The following is a 19,953-nucleotide window of genomic DNA, read 5'->3' as shown; positions in this document are numbered from 1 at the left end:
ACCACTCAGAAGGGGAGGAGAAACTCAATAGTTTGGACCCCAAAAGAGAGGTAAACTTTTACATTGATCGTATGAAAAGCAGTCGGCTCTTTGTGGTACAGAAACAGGCTTTTGCCAAATGGATAGTCCTCTGCATTAAGATCTGTTATGCGTGGGCCAAAAAGCAGCCTACGGAGGGCTTGAAGTGTCATTCCTGGATTTTCCTCAGGCTGCAATGTGGGATTCAGTACACAAGTTCACGAAGCACTACTGCCTTGACAACCAGATCTGACGGGAAGGGCATTTCAGATGTTTGGTCCTGCAGAACTTTTTTCATCTCAGTCATTCCACTGACACACCACCGGAAGAGGTAATGATTTCATATATATTCTAAATGTACGGAATCAGTAGTTAGAAGTATCCATCAGAACAAAGTACTTACTTTTGGAATTGCTCTTTCTCGTGGATGCGCTATCTAACCGCAGATTCCTCACCGCTCTCCTGCCTCCCCATTCTGTGGAATTAACTCTTATCCATATAAAAAAGGTTCCAAATTAGAGATGTGCACACTGCACGAACAATTGTTTTTTGAGCTCCGCATCCGAGAGCACAGACGGTGTCAAGGAACTGACATCTGAACACTTGTTGCCACCTCCAGCCATTACCTAATGGGGAAGTTGACATGGAACTGGACAACACCACGTATTGATATGCGTGGTCTATGCGGAAAAATCTTCCTGATTCAGTCTATCCCCTGGGAATTTTCTAAAGGTGAGCAGTATAAATGAAAATCTTTAGTATGGGTAAAGTTGCTTTGAAGTTGTCTCACCCCAGGTTTCATCACAGTGACTCGCACTTTCACATGCTTTGCGTTGGTCTCCACTCTACTATGGTGGACATTTAGAGCTTTCCAACTTTCCCTGAAGCGTCATGATGAAGCTTTAATATTGGCTGATTTTCTATTGACATCATCAGTCTTTTCTGGCCCCTCGTGATACTAAGTAGACCCCACAAAGGGCAAACTCTGTCAAGATCGACTTACTTGACTGAGGTGGGAGGCAGAGTTCATGAATTACAAATTAATCTACCTCTCTGAGACTAGTTCATGTAGTCTTTGATGACTTGGAATGAGAAGAATTATTTTAAACTAACTCTCCAACGTGGCCTCCAAGTGGCACTGTCTACAGAGGGACAGGGAACTTGTTACAGGAAGCTCCTTGCATCCTGCTTGGCCCCTTATGTATCTTCTAGGTCTTCTTCCATCTTGGTGTCAGGTGGGTCTTGAGTCTTTAGATTCCAGGAAGTCTTTCAAGGCATACATTTTTTCATTTAATTTTTTTCGATGTATTTGTATTTTTACTTTTTTCCCCTCTGCATTACTTTGGTGCTTCCATAAGTGAAGGCAGTGCCTTACTTAAAAACATGGGGTTACCTATCTGTTTTTACTTGAGCTTCCGTTTGTAGGTCTCTGAAAGAGCTAATGAACCCGAGGACTGTAAAACTGTTCATCACTTCCAGTCAACCTCTTGGTGATGGATAATCCACTGGCCACCACTGCAGATGGTAAAGTGTAATATGGAGACTTGAGTCCAAATAAAATCTCCCAAAAAGCACTGATGTGACTTCTCCCACTGACAACTACTCAGAGCTGTAGAAGCAAAAAAGGTCGTCATTTTAAATTCTTGGTTTCTGTTTGACTTAAATATATAATGTCTTTCAATGATATTCCTAGTAAAAGTGGTCCCATACGCTTGTTTTAAGTGCAGCACGTGTGTGGGCATTGTCTCGTTTGATGTCAAAACTGACGTTGAAGTGTTTGCGCTTGGCGCTAAATGGAGCAAAGCTTTTTCAGCCTCTTCTTTCATGATTTAACACACCAAAAACTTTGAAAAAGTGATTCGGCCGATGTATAAGTCAGAGGCCTCCAGCAGATTCCTGAATTCTCTTTATTTGGTATATAGCCAGGCTTCCCCCTTTGGGGTTTCTCAAATTTCCCTTTTTAGGTCTTGCCTGAGCCAGCGCTTTAGCGCTGCTCTGGCGAGAGCTTTAGTAAATGGGGATTTGGAAGTGCAAACCAGTGCTTTCAGGCCTCCAAATACAGTGCATGTGCGCCGGGCGCGCGCACCATTTGGCAGTCTGCGTGATCATATCGCGGCCGCTTTGATGTTCTCAGTGAGCCGTGCGGCCACTGAGAACATCAAAGCGGCCGCGAAAGTGCTCACCATTTGCCAGCCTGCGTGCCTCTCTCCCTTACCCCCTCCCTTATCCCACTTCCTGCTTGTTTAAAGCTACATAAACATGCTGCTTGGACTCTGCTGCAGTTTGTGCCCCGTTATGTCATAGAGCAAAACTTTGTCTCATGTAAGTGCCTTTGCAAATATATAGTAAATCTGGGCACGATTTGTTTATATCGTAAATTGTAGAAGCACTTTCACCCATGTCTTCTTCCATCGATGAACAGACGCCTTGCTTTGAGCAAATCACATGAAATGCACATTTATTTTCAAAACTCAGGGTTATTAACAAGCCCCTTAAACCGCAAGTGTTACTTTTTATGTGATGAAAAGTGACGGGGCTTGTAAATAAGCTGTCACCTGGTACAGCAGAAACCTCCAAAATGAGCTGCCACACTTTCCTGAAGGGCCCCTCATGTTTGAGAGGCGTGCTGGGATTTGAGTGCATGATATACGGTACAGTGCAGGGCCCCTCCGAATCATGGCTTTTATCTAATTCTGTGCAGGCCTCCCTGGTTCAAGGGCTGCTTCTGAATGTCTTTTCTTTGTGTGCCTAAATACAGCATATCACATCACCTCCCCATTCAGGGCGCCTCTAAGACGGCCGCCACAGAGCCCTACCTGAGCAGCAAATGCAATTAAGGCCGTCCGAAGCAGCCTTTTGGCAGACGAGCTACCGAGATGACAGCTGCAGCACAGAGAGCATATGCGGAGGGCTGGGCGTGCTGCAATGGGAATCGGTCGTTTTACAAAACAAGCATTGGCATAGCCAATAGGTCTCGCTTTGGGGACCTTATAAGTGTTTAGCCATGCAACAGTTGCATAACTAAATACTTATAAGGTCCCAAAAGCGAGACCTATTGGCTATGCCAATGCTTGTTTTACACCCACTCCAGAGTAGGGAAATGGAATGGACGTCCTTCTGGTGGTTCACAGATCTAGTAGCTTGATTTTGAGGCTCCTTGGACTGCTGTTCTCTTGAATCGTATGTTCACACAGAGAGCATATGCGGAGGGCTGGGCGTGCTGCAATGGGAATCGGTCGTTTTACAAAACAAGCATTGGCATAGCCAATAGGTCTCGCTTTGGGGACCTTATAAGTGTTTAGCCATGCAACAGTTGCATAACTAAATACTTATGAGGTCCCAAAAGCGAGACCTATTGGCTATGCCAATGCTTGTTTTACACCCACTCCAGAGTAGGGAAATGGAATGGACGTCCTTCTGGTGGTTCACAGATCTAGTAGCTTGATTTTGAGGCTCCTTGGACTGCTGTTCTCTTGAATCGTATGTTCATTATTCCCATTTGGTTTTAGTTTGGAGCCTTTCTGCACAAATGCTCCTGTTTGATAAACTTCTTTTCTGCTCCCATTATTCTGGAAGCATTGGGTTTAATTATTTCAAAATGATTCCTATTTCATGGCTTTTCTACTTTTCCTGGCTGCATGGCTACCTTGGACTTGGTAGATAAAAACAGACATAATCTAAGAAGCCAGTGGTCCTGCTGCATTAAGTAACTTTTAACCGTGGCCGCTGTTGATCCTTTTTCGGGCTAGGCTTTCACTCTTGCTGGTAGGAAACCCTAGCAAGTGAAGATGGCAATGAAAAGGCCTACTACCCTGGAAATCAGTGACCAATGGGGTCTGCATCCCAAAATGCTCTAACCTGGACTTCAATCCTTAGCACTCAGTTTTAGGATTTTACAGGGGTAGTGAAACCATGTATGTGTCGGATTTCTGGTCCATGGTTAAATAAGAAAAAGTTATAGCTATGCGTATAGCCTGAATCTGAGGACCTCACATTGGGAGGTTCCAATTCACACCCGCCGGCGGGTGTCATTGGTGGGTGATGAGTAGGATGTCTGTTGTATAGTATATTTGCACCGAAAGGCCCAGGAGGTAGCTGGATGGCCACATTATTCCTTTGATTAGGTGAAGGACTAAGACATTGAGAGCAGTTCTGATTGTGTGGATGATGACTACCTATGTAGGGGCGAGTGATGACAAGAGTGCAACGCCTCAAATTCAGGTCAGGCAGCACGACCCTCCGGGGTGAGTATGTGCATCAGCAAAAGCCATGTCCTGCTGCTGTCCCAGACATCCGGCTAAGAAGGGGTACCAGCATCGGGGGTCCGGAAGTTCATTTCCAATATTCTTGAGCAAAAGTTTGAGTCGTCCATGGTTTGAATGTGTTGTTTGAGACTTGGGGAGACATGTCTACAAATATTATGAGATGCACTCAGGTGGTGTGTGCCCGCTGCTCCTTCCCTAAGCTGCAGCTTTTCAAAGCCTGCACGAAGGAGGCATTTTCTAGGATAGATTCCTCACCCAGGATTCATGCGGCTAAGTGAGGCGGTGAAGTTTTACAAATTGACACCACTTTCCACTCTTTGCTGTTCGACTTTGATTGACATTTAATCCGAAGTGTAACCAGAGATACTTTTTCTAACCTTTTCACATCTATCCACCCACAACTTATTTGTTCAAAGATTTTTATCACACTTGTTATCACAGGCACGATAAAATTAACCTGTAGGTGGTAATCAGTGGTTGTAGATTTTATAAGTGGTATACGGTACTTGCAGATTCATGAGTGGTAGATTCATGAGTGGTATTCGGTACTTGCAGATTCGTGAGTGGTATTCGGTACTTGTAGATTCATGAGTGGTATTCGGTACTTGCAGATTCATGAGTGGTATTCGGTACTTGTAGATTCATGACTGGTATTCGGTACTTGCAGATTCATGAGTGGTGTTCGGTACTTGCAGAGTGGTATTCGGTACTTGCAGATTCGATTCGTGAGTGGTATTCGGTACTTGTAGATTCGTGAGTGGTATTCGGTACTTGTAGATTCATGAGTGGTATTTGGTACTTGCAGATTCATGAGAGGTATTCGGTACTTGCAGATTCATGAGTGGTATTCGGTACTTGCAGATTCATGAGTGGTATTCGGTACTTGCAGATTCGTGAGTGGTATTCGGTACTTGCAGATTCATGAGTGGTATTCAGTACTTGCAGAGTGGCATTCGGTACTTGCAGAGTGGCATTCGGTACTTGCAGATTCGTGAGTGGTATTCGGTACTTGTAGATTCATGACTGGTATTCGGTACTTGCAGATTCGTGAGTGGTATTCGGTACTTGTAGATTCATGACTGGTATTCGGTACTTGCAGATTCATGAGTGGTATTCGGTACTTGTAGATTTGTGAGTGGTATTCGGTACTTGCAGAGTGGTATTCGGTACTTGCAGATTCGATTCGTGAGTGGTATTCTGTACTTGTAGATTCGTGAGTGGTACTTGCAGATTCGTGAGTGGTATTCGGTACTTGTAGATTCGTGAGTGGTATTCGGTACTTGTAGATTCGTGAGTGGTACTTGCAGATTCGTGAGTGGTATTCGGTACTTGGAGATTCGTGAGTGGTATTCGGTACTTGCAGATTCGTGAGTGGTATTCGGTACTTGGAGATTCGTGAGTGGTATTCAGTACTTGGATGTTCGTGAGTGGTATTCAGTACCTGTAGATTTGTGAGTGGTATTCAGTGCTTGTAGATTTGTGAGTGGTATTCAGTACTTGGAGATTCGTGAGTGGTATTCAGTACTTGGAGATTCGTGAGTGGTATTCGGTACTTGCAGATTCGTGAGTGGTATCCAGTACTTGGAGATTCATGAGTGGTATTTGGTACTTGCAGATTCGTGAGTGGTATTCAGTACTTGGAGATTCGTGAGTGGTATTCAGTCCTTGGAGATTCGTGAGTGGTATTCGGTACTTGCAGATTCGTGAGTGGTATCCAGTACTTGGAGATTCATGAGTGGTATTTGGTACTTGCAGATTCGTGAGTGGTATTCAGTACTTGGAGATTCGTGAGTGGTATTCAGTACTTGGAGATTCGTGAGTGGTATTCGGTACTTGGAGATTCCTGAGTGGTATTCAGTACTTGGAGATTCGTGAGTGGTATTCAGTACTTGGAGATTCGTGAGTGGTATTCAGTACTTGGAGATTCCTGAGTGGTATTCAGTACTTGCAGATTCGTGAGTGGTATTCAGTACTTGCAGATTCGTGAGTGGTATTCAGTACTTGGAGATTCGTGAGTGGTATTCGGTACTTGGAGATTCGTGAGTGGTATTCGGTACTTGCAGAGTGGTATTCGGTACTTGCAGATTCGTGAGTGGTATTCGGTACTTGTAGATTCATGAGTGGTATTTGGTACTTGCAGATTCGGTACTTGCAGATTCGTGAGTGGTATTCGGTACTTGCAGAGTGGTATTCGGTACTTGCAGATTTGATTCGTGAGTGGTATTCGGTACTTGTAGATTCATGAGTGGTATTCGGTACTTGCAGAGTGGTATTCGGTACTTGCAGATTTGATTCAGGAGTGGTATTCGGTACTTGTAGATTCGTGAGTGGTACTTGCAGATTCGTGAGTGGTATTCGGTACTTGGAGATTCGTGAGTGGTATTCGGTACTTGGAGATTCATGAGTGGTATTCGGTACTTGCAGAGTGGTATTCGGTACTTGCAGATTTGATTCAGGAGTGGTATTCGGTACTTGTAGATTCGTGAGTGGTACTTGCAGATTCGTGAGTGGTATTCGGTACTTGGAGATTCGTGAGTGGTATTCGGTACTTGGAGATTCGTGAGTGGTATTCGGTACTTGCAGATTCATGAGTGGTATTCAGTACTTGGAGATTCGTGAGTGGTATTCCTCTCTTGGAATCATCCCATCAGGGGCGCAGCCCGAAATGCATTGGGTCTTGTACTAAATGGACAATAAAAAATTAACCCTTGATGTACTGTGACTCTCAACATTACATTCCTTTTTGGAAAGAAACAATAGAGAATACATGATATTGGAGTATAACCACAATGGATGAATGGCTCACTTTGTTAAACTTCACCACAGGAGTTCCAAGTGGGGACGTTTTGGCCTTTGAGGACAACGCCTCAGTTATTGGAGTACCTGCGCACCTGTTGATCAGGAGGTGATACCCACAGGCACCCACAATAAAAATTTAAATAAATATTTTTGTGTTAATTTTGTGTGACACCCAAAGGAGTGCGACTGCCACTTTGTTATTTCTTCTCAGCTAAGTGAGGCGGGACAGGTCTGTGGCATACGTTTTCTAGACTTCAGGCGCCTTCGTCTCGCCGCACTGTTACTGGTGTGCTCTTGTCGGCCTCACAAAGTGGTGCTGCGGCTGTGGGACAGGACCCCCTCTAACCTTGGGCCAGGACCCCGGAGCTGTGGCTGGCACACCTGTGCGGCTTAGTATTCGCCCAGGCTTCTCTTTCTCAGTCCTGGCACTGTAAACCTCGTAACAAAATTGGAAAGCAGGTTTAAAATTATATTTTATTTGGCAATTACCTTTTTTTTTTTTTAATATGAATCTCTTCTCTGTTCGGTTTCACACATTGTGATGTTTCCAACATTTTTCCTCACTGCAAAAGAAAACAGCCGCCCTTAAAGTGATGTAACACTGGGGTGTGGATTTTGTTCCTCAGGTGGGTGTGCCTCGGGACAGAACACATCTATTTTTCTCCCTTTTCGGGCCTCCTGCCCTGTGATGACTTTGTCCGGGTCTGTCTGGGACTGAGCGTCGGATTGTATTTGGACTTGTCCACTCCATGGCACCTGTCTAGCTCGACAAGTGAAAAGAAACCATTTAAAGCGGCGTGAGAAGGAAGCAAGGGAGGCGCTCCTCTCCGAATACATTCTCTCTGGGTGCCATGATGACTGTTCGAAGGCGGCGAAGTGCGTTGGCAGCTGTTCGACTTTCTGAGGAGGACGGCGGTAACCAAAGCAGCAACCCACGGCCCAGGAAAGGCCCGGCTCCGAGGGCCGCCCTGCAGCTCGCAAAGTTAACCCCGGGCCTGCTCCTGGCAGGCTTTCATTGTTGGAGCACATACTCCGTGCATGAAAATCTGCTCTGGTTCTCCAACCTAAGGGTGAGACTCTTTTACACTTTGAATGCTCTTGTTTCATACTGCGTTTTTTCCATAATCTCTAACGGGATGTATGGTTTATTTCTTCTCTTCTCTTCTGTTCTCTTTTCTCTTTTCTGTTCTCTTTTCTCTTTTTCTCTTCTCTCTTCTCTTCTCTTTTCTCTTTTCTCTTCTCTTTTCTCTTCTCTTTTCTCTTCTCTTTTCTCTTCTCTTCTCTTCTCTTCTCTTCTCTTCTCTTCTCTTCTCTTCTCTATACTAAAACAATGTTTAGTTAACTGACGAGAATGCCCGTTTTGCAGTTATACAGAGTGCGATGCACAAAGCACATTTTATGGTACTCAAGTGGTACTACTGATTTACTCCAAAGTCCAACTCAGACTTACGGCTTGAGACCTCTCTGCCTCCCCTATGTGCGCGCAGGTATACATTTTAGCAGTCATTTACTACAGCCTTAAAAGTGTCAGAATAGGCTCATATGAAAGTCGAACACCACAGCCACTGGTACTACAATACACTCCGTAGAAAATAACGGAGACCCCGGGAAAAAACAATCCTTGGCAAAGCCAACGGGTCTTGCCTATGCAAAAGCTATTGACTTTGCCAATGTGTTGCAATGTTGTACACTAGTGTGGCTGCTGTTCAGCATTGCTAAAAGTTACTGGCGTAGAAGAGAGTCACGTGGAGTGTTGTACAGTTGAATGGCGTAGAGTAGAGTGACCGATTGTTGTGTATTGGAGTGGCATAGTGTGGAGTTGCATAGAATATCATACAATGGAGTGGAATAGAGTAGTGTGGACGGATGTAGTGTTGCAGAGTATAGTGGCATAGTATACAAGGACATTGAAATCCGCCACATTGAATGTAGCGTCGTAGAAAGCAGTGGTGAGATTATAGTGGTGTATAGTAGAGTGGAATGGCGCAGGGTGGAGTGGCACAGGGTGGAGTTGTGCAGGGTGGAGCGACACAGATTGGAGTGGCGCAGAGTAGAGCAGCGCCTAGGCGTAGTGTAGTGCAGCGTAGTTGAGTGATGCAGTGGTGCAGAGCCGAGTGGCATAGAGTGTAGTGGTGTAGAGTGCAGAGTACATTTGAGTGGCATAGAGTTCAGTGGCGTAGAGCGATGCAGAGCTGAGTGTAATCCCAAAGAGTGAAGTAGCGTGGAGTGGAGTAGAGTGGCTTAGAGTTCAATGGCGGAGAGTGCAGTGTTGCAGAGTAGAGTGTCAGAGTACAGTGATGCAGAGTAAAGTGCAGTGGCATAGAGTGCAGTGGTTAAGAGTAGAGTGGCGCAGAGTGCAGTGGCATAGAGTAATTTGTACCTGAGTATAATGAAGTTGCATACAGTGGAGTGGTGCAGGGTAGAGTGCAGTTGCATAGAGTGTAATGGCATAGAGTAAAGTGGTGGAGAGTGCAGTGGAGCAGAGTAGATTAGAGTAGCATACGTTGGATGGGTACAGAGCGCAGGGGCATAGAGTTGAGTGTTACAGAATGTGTTGCTATAGAGTGCAGTGTGGCCTAGACTGGAGTGGTGTAGAGTGCAGTGGCGAAGAGTAGAGGGGCAAATAGTGCATTGGTATAGAGTAGAGTGGTACAGGGTAGAGTAGAGAGATTTAGCGTGCAGTGGCGTAGAAAGAGAGAGTTTGCGTGCAGTGGCGTAGAGTGGAGTGATGCAGAGCAGAATGCAGTGGTTTAGAGTGAAGTGATGTGAAGTGGTGCAGAGTTGAGTAGAGTAGAGCAGAAGAGAGTATGCATGGTATGGTAGCGCACTGCCATCACAGACAACACATTTTCAATTGAAATGACCATTGCATTTGCACAGACATACAGTTTTTTACTAATAAACCTATACAGTGCACAAACGAGAATGTGGAAATTGCATCACCCAGTGTAATCAACTTATTAAAGTTTTTGTTTCCAACACACTTCAGAATTAACAAAACGTGCTTAATTTGTGTTTCTAATTCTGATATATTCTGAAAATACTTACACAGGGGAGCGGTGTGGTGCCGCAGCCAGGGCGACTGACACTGGACGCTGGGGATCACGGTTCAATCCCTGGCTCCGGCGGCAGGGTTCTGCCCAGTACCATGCGACTCTGGGCAATATCTCGCTTAATCTTCCCAACGCCCCCCAGCGCCGAGATACCCCTATGGGGGTGATTTGTTTGCTATACAAGTACTGGATTTTACAGTTCATTTAAATGTTGTCGTTTGCAAATGCCCTCGAAGACAGAACCTCACATTTGACCTCAGTCTTTAAATACTCAGCAAATGTGACAAGATAAGAACAATATTTAAAGGCCTGTGTAAAGTAAGGGAGTTTGTGGAATAAAGCAGTAAACACGGTTTAGGCAACAGGAGGGACAAACTGAACCTGGAGAGCCTAAAACAAATAAAGCCAGCAAATAGAAAGCCGGAAAATGTGAGTTACAAAGCCAGTGGTAATCAGCGGGTGGAATGCATTCCTAGGTCAACTTTCTGAAAGTCCCCAAGATGTCGTTAGCAAACCAGTCAGCTATACTGTCTGGTAGGCTGCGACCTAAAAACAGCCCACTGGAACTAATGGTAAATAAATTGTTAGACATGTAAAAAAAAACATTGTATTAATAAAACAATTTATACCATTATTGATTGATGATTTTATTAATATTTTTAATAATAAGCCTAATTTAAATATAATAAATTTTATTTAAAAAAGTAAAAATCATTTAAATTAAGCACAACTTGTAACAAAATATACTAACTAATAATTAAAAATATTAATTGGAGGGAGGGATTTTTTTTTTTGAATGTTTACAAATTATTTATAAATTATTTAAATTCATTCTGTAGTACATATTTAATGTGATGAATTAATGTGCTTCAACTTTTTAGTTAATTATAGGTTAACTATAAATATTTAAAATTAATTTAATTTCTATTATATAGCAACATATTCATAATTTTCCCTATACTTTTCCATAGGTAGAGCTCCACCTTGATGGCGAACATCTCCAAGAGGTGCAAAGTTACTAGTAGTAATGCTACACTTGTAAATGATGTGTTGGAGGCTATGTCCTCTGATTTGCAAGGAAGGAGATATGTTAGTCTGTACCAAGGTGTAACTGTCCACTTGAAAAAAATAAATGGCAAAAAAGTAGAGCGTTATTTCTAGCTGCAGGAGTAAGTATATACATAGCAACCATACACGACGTGCATTTACCTTTGTAAATTGGGATCATAGTCTTTGAGCCAACTTTCACTCCACAACCTCCTTGTTTCCAGTAGAGAAGTGCTCCTGTCCACAAACAGGCAGTACTCAATGGTAATGTCCCTAGCTCAGAGAATGTGCAGTATTACAATGTTAGCCTACATTTCCACCACATAAAATAACACATTTCTGTATGGCTCCTCCACCACAGGAGTAAGAAAGTTGAGGTATCCTTAAAGCATAGATCAATAATAGAGAGAACAACACAAATGAGTAGGACAGAAGAGAAAAAAACCAAAAAGAAAGAGAAAAAGATAAAGAAAAATTGAGGATCTTGGTGGGTGCCACACAGCAGTGCCCACAGCCTGCCCCCCTGAGCAATGTGCCCAGGTACCTCTTTCCCCTCCAAAGGAGGAAAACATCACCAAGTCAGTTCTAAGTTGTTTTCCTCCCCACAACTCCCTGTTGTTTTCCTCCCCACAACTCCCTGTTCTTCTCCAGGTCTTCCAGAACTGTTGTTCTCCTTTTATACTTCGTACACTACAAAAGATGTGAAGGTATTTGCTTTGTGCATGCTCTATAGGGCACCTGAATATTTACTAATAAACTCTTCCCAGTCTGCCAAAAACTACCTTTCTGTGAGGATATTAGGATTGTTGTCCCAGAGCTTATCATTGCTGTCAGCGCTGTTTGCCTTCTAAGCAAGAGACTGATGGACAGATATCTCCAGCTATAAATGGAATTTTCTTCTGTTAAAGGTCCAACAAGATTGACATGCACTCATGACCATGGACCAACGTAGAGGCCACGCTGCTATTTAATATTTATTAAATCACTTGATGAAGGTTGTAGCAGAGATTAAATTCATTAATCTGGTTCAGCCAGAGAACAGTCAACTGACTGACTGACCGATTTTTAGTGCATGCTTTTTTAGCATATGACATTCACTTTGACCTTCTTTTAACTCTGCATTTTTTCTACTCAAAGGAAGTTAGCAGTGAGTGATGAAGTATTTATTTTTTAAAAGCTTCATTTTTCCATTTTACAATAACAGCACGGTGGGTGTTCAGGTGCGGACAGCCGGCCTGCATGAACTCAAGCATAAGATTTAGTGGAACATATTGACATACTGGAGTCAGCCAATTGCAGCACTCAGCAGCTAGAGAAAGGTCAAGAATTGTTTTACATGTAAAATAATTTGTGCTCCGTAAAGGGACTGAACTGTGTTTCCAGATGCGTCCATGCTATGGGAAGGGGGCATGGGTAGCAATGTTCAGTGAGATATTCTTGTGGCTGAAAAAGGGGTTTTACAGAACTGTTGTGCGGCAACGACTCGTGCATGGGGAGAGAGCAATACATTAACGGAGTCGAGACCGAGGGACTGCTATTGTTGTGTGGGGCAACCCATTACTACATGCGGAGTGTGAGGAGGAACCTCAGGACCTGTACTTGGAGATAGGGATTTAAAACATGAGTCGCCCTGAGCTGGAGTATGAGACATCTTCTATACCAGATGAAGACCAGCTCTAAGTGGGTGGGGGGAGGGAACAGAGCATGTTTCAGCACAGGAGGGTTCTTCAAGGGTGAATTTAAGTGAGGCACTGCTGAGGGAGACTCAAGGCTCTGCTACACTGCTGGATTCCTGCTAATTACACAGCTGTTGTGTAGCGGGGCAGACTAAACAAAGATCATTGTGCACCTTAAACCCCTGGGTTCTTTTTAGGCCATCTTTGTACAAAGCGGCAACAAGTTAAGAAGCAAACACTGTGTGTATGCTGAACTCCTTCTGGCTTCTCATCTTTCAACAAGGCTTATGCTTCTTTAAACAAAGGTAAAATCACATCCAATAGCTGACTGCACTGACACTTGCAGACATTGTAACACGTACATTCAGACTCTTTCCATTAAAATGTCTTTTGCTTACCATGCCGGGATCTTAGATCTGCCATTCATAACTGATTGAATCCTGTACAATAGAATCCCAAAAACGGCACAACGCAAGACTTACCGCTCATGAAGCAATTTTCTTGTCTTCCATGCAAATTTCTTCTAGGCAATCCTTTGAAATCTTTCGAATTGTACAAATAACATTCTTTTTGCATCCAGTGCCAAATAATATATCTTTTTTTACATCGTCAGATACATTTTGAATTAAACACATTGAATTTATAGCTCTATATACCACCCTCTGCCCTTAGGAAGACCCCCCGTATTAATTACATATTGAGGTTGAAACATATTCATGTTTTGTTCTCAAAATATTTAAAAACCATAATTTTTTATATGTGACTTATGGCTCATGCTGCAACAAAACATTTGTTAAACAGCAAAACATGAGGCTTTCTTTTTATGTTTACCTTCTGTATGAATAGTATTCACATTTATTGTTACGATACTTTTTACTTGTGCAGCACTTCATAATTGCAGCATTTGCTTGATCGATATAAAACCTTTTTTTAATGTTTTTTAATGTTTTGAATATTGTGCTAATAGATGACTTTGCACTTTGTTTTGGGAAAAATGTTCTTTGTAAATGTGTGCAGAATGACCAGGTTCATTTATTAGCTAGGACAGTGATTCTAAACAGAATATCTACAAATGAATCGAAATTATTTATGTAGGTATAATGGCTATTTATTGTTGCATGGTTAGGTACCTCTGGAATACAGGGTGGCACAATTTTTGGTTATGTACACAATGATAGATGGCAGGATAGATATAACTGTGGATAGCACGTCTTCGGTGGGAAAACCCTATCCACAGACCTAATACACCTCCATTTTTCTCATCAATATATATGGCATTCTTAGCTCATAAATGTGATGCAACAAAATTAAACTTGGGTGGTTGTATATATAGATAAATGTGTAGGGAGAGAACTGCATGCTTACGTAAATGTAATGATAGATGTAAAAGGTTAATATGCCTGAAGATTATTTGCATGTTTACAAATGTGATACAATGTAGTAAGTGTTATGTAACAAAATATGTGACATGGTTTACTAATAGGAATTCTGATTGTGTGTGACTATTTGGTAAGTTCAGTTCATTTCCAAGCTGCATGTGCAGAGGAGACAGCCTTCTGATTGGTGAGACTAATTCAACAGGCCAATTGAAGCAATCTGTTTGCTTTTGGTAGAATGTTATAGGTCAGCCCCAAAGCTTCAGTGTGGTCTAATGATATTTATAATATTTGGATTTACTCATCATCCAACACACATATAGTGCTTAGAGGGCACTTTCGTGATAAAGTCTGTCCTCAGCAAAGCATTGAAATAAAGCATGGCATTGAAGCCTTCAATGGTATATTACAAGCTGCACTCAGTTTCCTCTTTACATCCCTAGTGTGAGCTCATCCTTGACGTGATAAGAAATTGTACAGCTCAATGTAATCATGCATTACAGTTATGATCACACACAGTGTGAACAACATCACTCTGAACAGAGCACAGACTGACACTGGAACCATGGTAGAGGTGCCCACCTTTCCTGATAGACTTTTAGCCACAGGTTCCTTACCTTAGAATTAACCCAAGGTGTCAGACTGGCCCCGGAAATGTTTTGTGAGCAGTACCCATGCTCTCTGGTAGGTGGCATCTTTCGACTCCGCGTGGTGGCGGCGTAGTCTGTGTAGGAAGTGACGTGTGCGGTGCCTATATAGGTGCGACACCAGCATGCTGACACCAGTTCTTTTCTTTCTGCACCAGTCAACACAGATCCGGAGAGAGCTTCCCCCAGTCAATGTTTTACTGACTTTCTTTTCTTTTATCAAAATCTTTTTTGAGACATCTCCTGGTATGGCAGGGATGTCAACTAGGAAAGCCACTTCAAGCCACGCGACGCCGGTCATTGACAGATTTCTGTGACTGATTCGAATCTTGTTTGCCTGTGGTGCTTGGAGTGCAATCATGATGCTTCCTATGCCATGCACCCAAACTCCTTGCCGCTCGACGCCGCAATAGCCTCGATCCCATTCGAGAGTAAAGTCCTGGGATTGGTCACGGAGCCTAAGTTCCTCGTCACACTTGAAGTCCAGGGGTTCGGGTAAGTCCCACAAGAAAAAGAACAAGAAGTAGTCGAAGAGGTCTTCGACCTCGCCCCATCCGTCTCGGTCTTTAGATGAGATGAGGGAGTTTCTTCATTCGAGGTCTGGTTCTGGGATTGAGCCTGTGCCTGGGCCGGCTCCATGCCTCCTGGAGTTTCCGAGAACCTCAGCGACCCCTGCCCAACTTGGAGAGTTTGAGGCCATGGACATCATGTTTGGGCAGTCCATTCCAGTCGACGCACCTTCGGGCCCTGGGGTTTTGGGAGGGACCCTTACTGAGTCCCTGCTGACTGGTCCACCCCAGGCACCAATCAAATGTCTTGGATCCATAGTTGGATCTGAACAGTACTAGTCGTACCATCTTAACCTTTCCCGGTGCTGGTCCAGATGTTGACACTCCCGGTGCGACTGGCGCCGCCGTCCCCATTATGATCCCTGAATCCGACACAGGGCTGTAGGGACATCGTCCTTTGCCGACTCTGGCCCTGACTGGAGCCATGCCTTACAGGCCTGAGCTTGAGCCATATTCCTCTGGATTAGGACTTTGGGAGGGGTCTCTGGACCCTGGAGAAATACCAGCCTCTAGATCCCAACAAGTGGTTTGAGGACTTGGCAGAGACAAGTGGACTGAATACATCCCCAGATTCTGGCTTGCTTTCTTCCTCTACCGTGGCTTTGAAGGAGGGAGCCTCATTTGCTATAGTGGTGAGAAGGGCAGCCGAGGTCTTGGACTTTAGCCTACTTTCAGTGGCAGTCAAGACAAATGTCTTGACAGAGGTGCTTTGTCCGGGAGTGACCCCCTCAGAACCGCTTCTCTCATTGAATGAAGCCCTCACGGACGTCCTGCTTGGAACTTGGTCTGCACCCGGCAGAGGGGCTCCTGTGAACAGGACTACTGCCCGCAGCCACTGCACTGCCCCAGGGGGCCACCGGTTCCTCATGCAACACCCTACCAGAGAGAGCTTGGTCGTCCAAGCCTCTACTTCTAGTGTAAATCCTGGAGCATTCCCTACTACCCCACCAGATCGGAATCTAAGAGGCTGGGCAGCTTAGACAAGAAAATGATTTCTTCCACCAGCCTGATACTGCGGTCTGTAAACACCATGTGCCTTTTGGGCTTTTACTCCCATGCTCTATGGGATTTGGTTGTGCAGGTGCTGCCCATGGATCCAGAGGAGGCCCAGGCCATACTATGCCAAGTTGTTGCTGACGGGAGAGATGCAGGCAAGTTCAGGATCAGATGTGGACTGCATACCACTGACTCGCTGGGCAGATCGGTTTCATAGACAATGGCCTTACTGTGCCATGCCTGGATGAGAACTGGCTTTTCAAGGGATGTCCAAGCTTCGCTTATGGATATGCCCTTTCATGGCTCCCGTCTCTTTGGAGAGAACGCAAACTCTGCACTGGAGGGCTACGGCAAGATCCTTGGGCCTGTCCATGTCTTTTTGCCAGCCCCAGTCTGCCTTATTTGCTCCTTTCATGGACATAGAAGAGGCTTACAGTCTTGTCTTCAGACACTCAGCCACCACAGCTTGCAAGCTTCCCAGCCTATGTGTGGCGGAGTATGCGGTGCCCATAGATCCCATGGATCGGGCAGCCATAGGTCTGGCCAGTTCACCATCCCCCAGAAATTTCATCTTAGCAGCCAGGCGTTCCACCAACAAAATGGTATAAGCCTGCTGTTGGGATAAGTTTGTGGCATGGTGTGCAGAGAAACATGTTGACCCTCTTTCTGCTTCCCTCTCTCCGGTCCTTTTCTTTATAATTTCCCTACCTGGAGGGCTCTGCTCTGAGCACTTTAAAGGGCTATCTTTCTGACATCTCAGCTTTTCTGCAGTTGCCTGATCAGCTTTCCCTCTTCAAATCCCCTATTGTACATAGGTTCTTAAAAGGTTTGGAACACAAGTTTCCTCCTTCAGCCTTCATCATGCCTCAGTGGGACCTTAATTTAGTCCTAACATTTCTGATGTGCACTCCCTTTGGGCCCTTGCAAAACTGCCCTCTCAATCTCCTTACCATCAGGACGGCCTTCTTGGTGGCAATAACATTTGCCCGGAGAGTCACTGAACTTCACGCTTTGTCATCCAAGCCTCATACCTGACAAGCTGGTTCTTTGCACTAGAGCTTCCTTTCAGCCGAAAGCAGTAGCTCCTTTTTTATGTAGGCCAGTCCATCACCCTGCCTACTGTTTATGCTCCGCCACATCCCTCTGAAGAAGAGGAGTGACTTCACTGACTGGACAGACAAAGAGCGTTGTCGTTCTCCATTGACCGCACAAGAGAGTTCCAGGTGGACGACCAACTCTTCGTGAGGTATATCTGAGCAAAAAAGGGAAAGACCGTGCAGAAGCAGACCATCTCCCGATGGTTCACGCTCTGCATTAAGATCTGCTACTCATTGCCCAAGAAGCAACCCCCTGAAGGTTTGCATGCTTAATCCACCAGAGCTAAGGCTGCAACCACTGCTTTAGCATGCGGAGTTCTGGTCCTGGGCATCTGCCAGGCAGCAATGTGGGCCTCTTTGCGTACATTTACCAAACACTACTGCTTGGACAGCCAGGCCAGTAGAGACTGGCACTTTGCTTGTTCATTCTTGCAGGACTTTCTAGTGTGAAGCAGTTTTGCAGACCCACCTCTGGGGAGGTATTGTTTGAGTATCTATTCTAAGGTAAGGAATCTGAGGCTAGAAGTCTCTATCAGATGAGCCAGTTACTTACCTTTGGTAACTCCTGATCTGGTAGAGACTCTATCTATCTGCAGATTCCTTATTGACCCACCCATTCTCTCCACTCTGCGAACAAATTTCTTGGGACAGGACTGTTCCCCTTTCAGGAACCTAGTTTTCCACACCAGTGGCCAGTGTTCTTCTTGGCTCCATGCTCTTGGCATGGAAAGTCGTGAAAAGAAACTGACGTCAACATGCTGGGGTAGCACCTATATAGGCACTGTGCACGTCATTTCCGGCACAGGCAATCCTATGCGGAGCCAAACGATGCCACCTACCGGCACTCAGGGGTATGACTCGCAAAAAATTTCAGGATCCAGTCTGAATCCTGAGGATAATTCCAAGGAAAGGAATCTGCGGCTAGATCTCTACCAGATAAGACGTTACCAATGGTGAGTAACTTGTTCTTCCAAACCCTTTGTTATGAATTATTCCCTTAAATTAAATCATTGGTTTATGTGGAGGTATTTTTGTTTTATATATATTTATTTCACTGTTTAAGATCTGAGCATGAATCTTTATGTAAACATAGATTTCAAATCACAACACTACCTTTAAAATGAATTTACACTAAACTTCTAAAATGTTTCCATAAATTAAATATTGCATGCTGGAGTACCTAATTGCCAAGTATAGGTTCTATATTTATTCTACATATCTTGAATTAAAAGAACTCTGTTTCACCAGAGGAATCATTATAACAAGTATCGAAAAAGCCATGGAGGAGTGAAAAGATCATATTTTAAAATGGATCATTTGTCTTGTACTATTAAAGTAGAAGTGACCTCTGAGTTCTATGACTTTATAAATGACTCCTCCTTGTCCTCGTTCCTTTGAACGTCTCAGTAACTTGCATCACTCTTATAGCAAGAAGTACTATATCCAACTTATAGAAACATGTTTTCATCAGTATTGTATTCTCTAATCTCAACTCTCTCACTCAGGAGGTGGAACGAGAAATCTCATTCAGAACAGAATGTGGATTGTATTATTCTTATTACAAACAACTCCTGCAAGCTCCATCCATGAAACAGGGTAAGCCAATTTCCATTCCTTTGCTTTTATTTTCCTAGGTCAATTTCTTCATCACAAGTATGCTAAACAAATGCATTTTATAATTTGCATCTTTTCTAAATAGTTGCCGCAGTACAGGCAATGTTGGAAGTCAATGCTAGAAGTATTTATATTTTACAGTGTATTCTGCCTCAACACAAAGTTAGATGTTTTCAACCAGTATTGAAATGAAGACATGAATTTGTTTGCTCGCACAACCGTAGCTTGAGTAATTGGGGTGCATTATTATGTAAATGATTTGGAAAGTTTTAAAAGCATACCTACGTCTTCATTTGCGCGGGTTGCTGAGTGCTGTGTCGAATCCAAATATTTTCTGTGGTAAACTACAAAGTATTATAACCAAAAGTGGGAAGAGTTGTATTTATTTGTACACAATGACAATACCCTAAAGCTATTGAGGCCAACATGAAATTATTTCAAAGAGTGAATCTCTGGCAGTCCCAACCAGAACAAATTACCTTAAGGTTCTTCACAAGCATAGACATAAACCAGTATGTGACATTTGCTTTTGCTCATAATTGGATGCTCTCTGGTCTATCTCAGTTAGATGCTTCTGCTTTAATTTCTTACCTCCCTATTCCAGCCCCTGGAGTGTAGCTTCTTTGCCATTCATGTTGAATGAATAACCTTTGTGCAGTGGGTGGGAAGTGTGACCAGACGTGAGCTGGGAGTGGCGGAGGGCGTGCAGTGTGTTGAATGAAGAAAGAAGATCAGTGTTTGCAGAAGGTGAACATTGATGTTTAGGACGGGAGTGTTGCTGCCAATAGGTCAGCAA

At 43.9% G+C, this 19,953-nt stretch overlaps 1 protein-coding gene across 3 annotated transcripts in view; it reads left to right on the top strand.

Annotated features, from left to right (window-relative positions):
• Positions 1-19,953, top strand: part of DPY19L3 (dpy-19 like C-mannosyltransferase 3) — a 428,279-nt gene that overhangs the window by 164,225 nt on the left and 244,101 nt on the right. For all 3 annotated transcript variants that reach the window (XM_085637855.1, XM_085637856.1, XM_085637857.1), the window contains exon 4: positions 19,049-19,139. In XM_085637855.1, coding sequence (XP_085493981.1) covers positions 19,049-19,139 — 91 coding nt within the window. The remainder of the gene's footprint in view (positions 1-19,048; positions 19,140-19,953) is intronic.

This window comes from Triturus cristatus, chromosome 12 (genome assembly GCF_964204655.1).
Source record: "Triturus cristatus chromosome 12, aTriCri1.1, whole genome shotgun sequence".
NCBI lineage: Eukaryota > Metazoa > Chordata > Amphibia > Caudata > Salamandridae > Triturus > Triturus cristatus.
The sequence above is the reverse complement of the archived record's forward strand: the minus strand, read 5'-3'. Positions and strand labels throughout refer to the sequence as shown.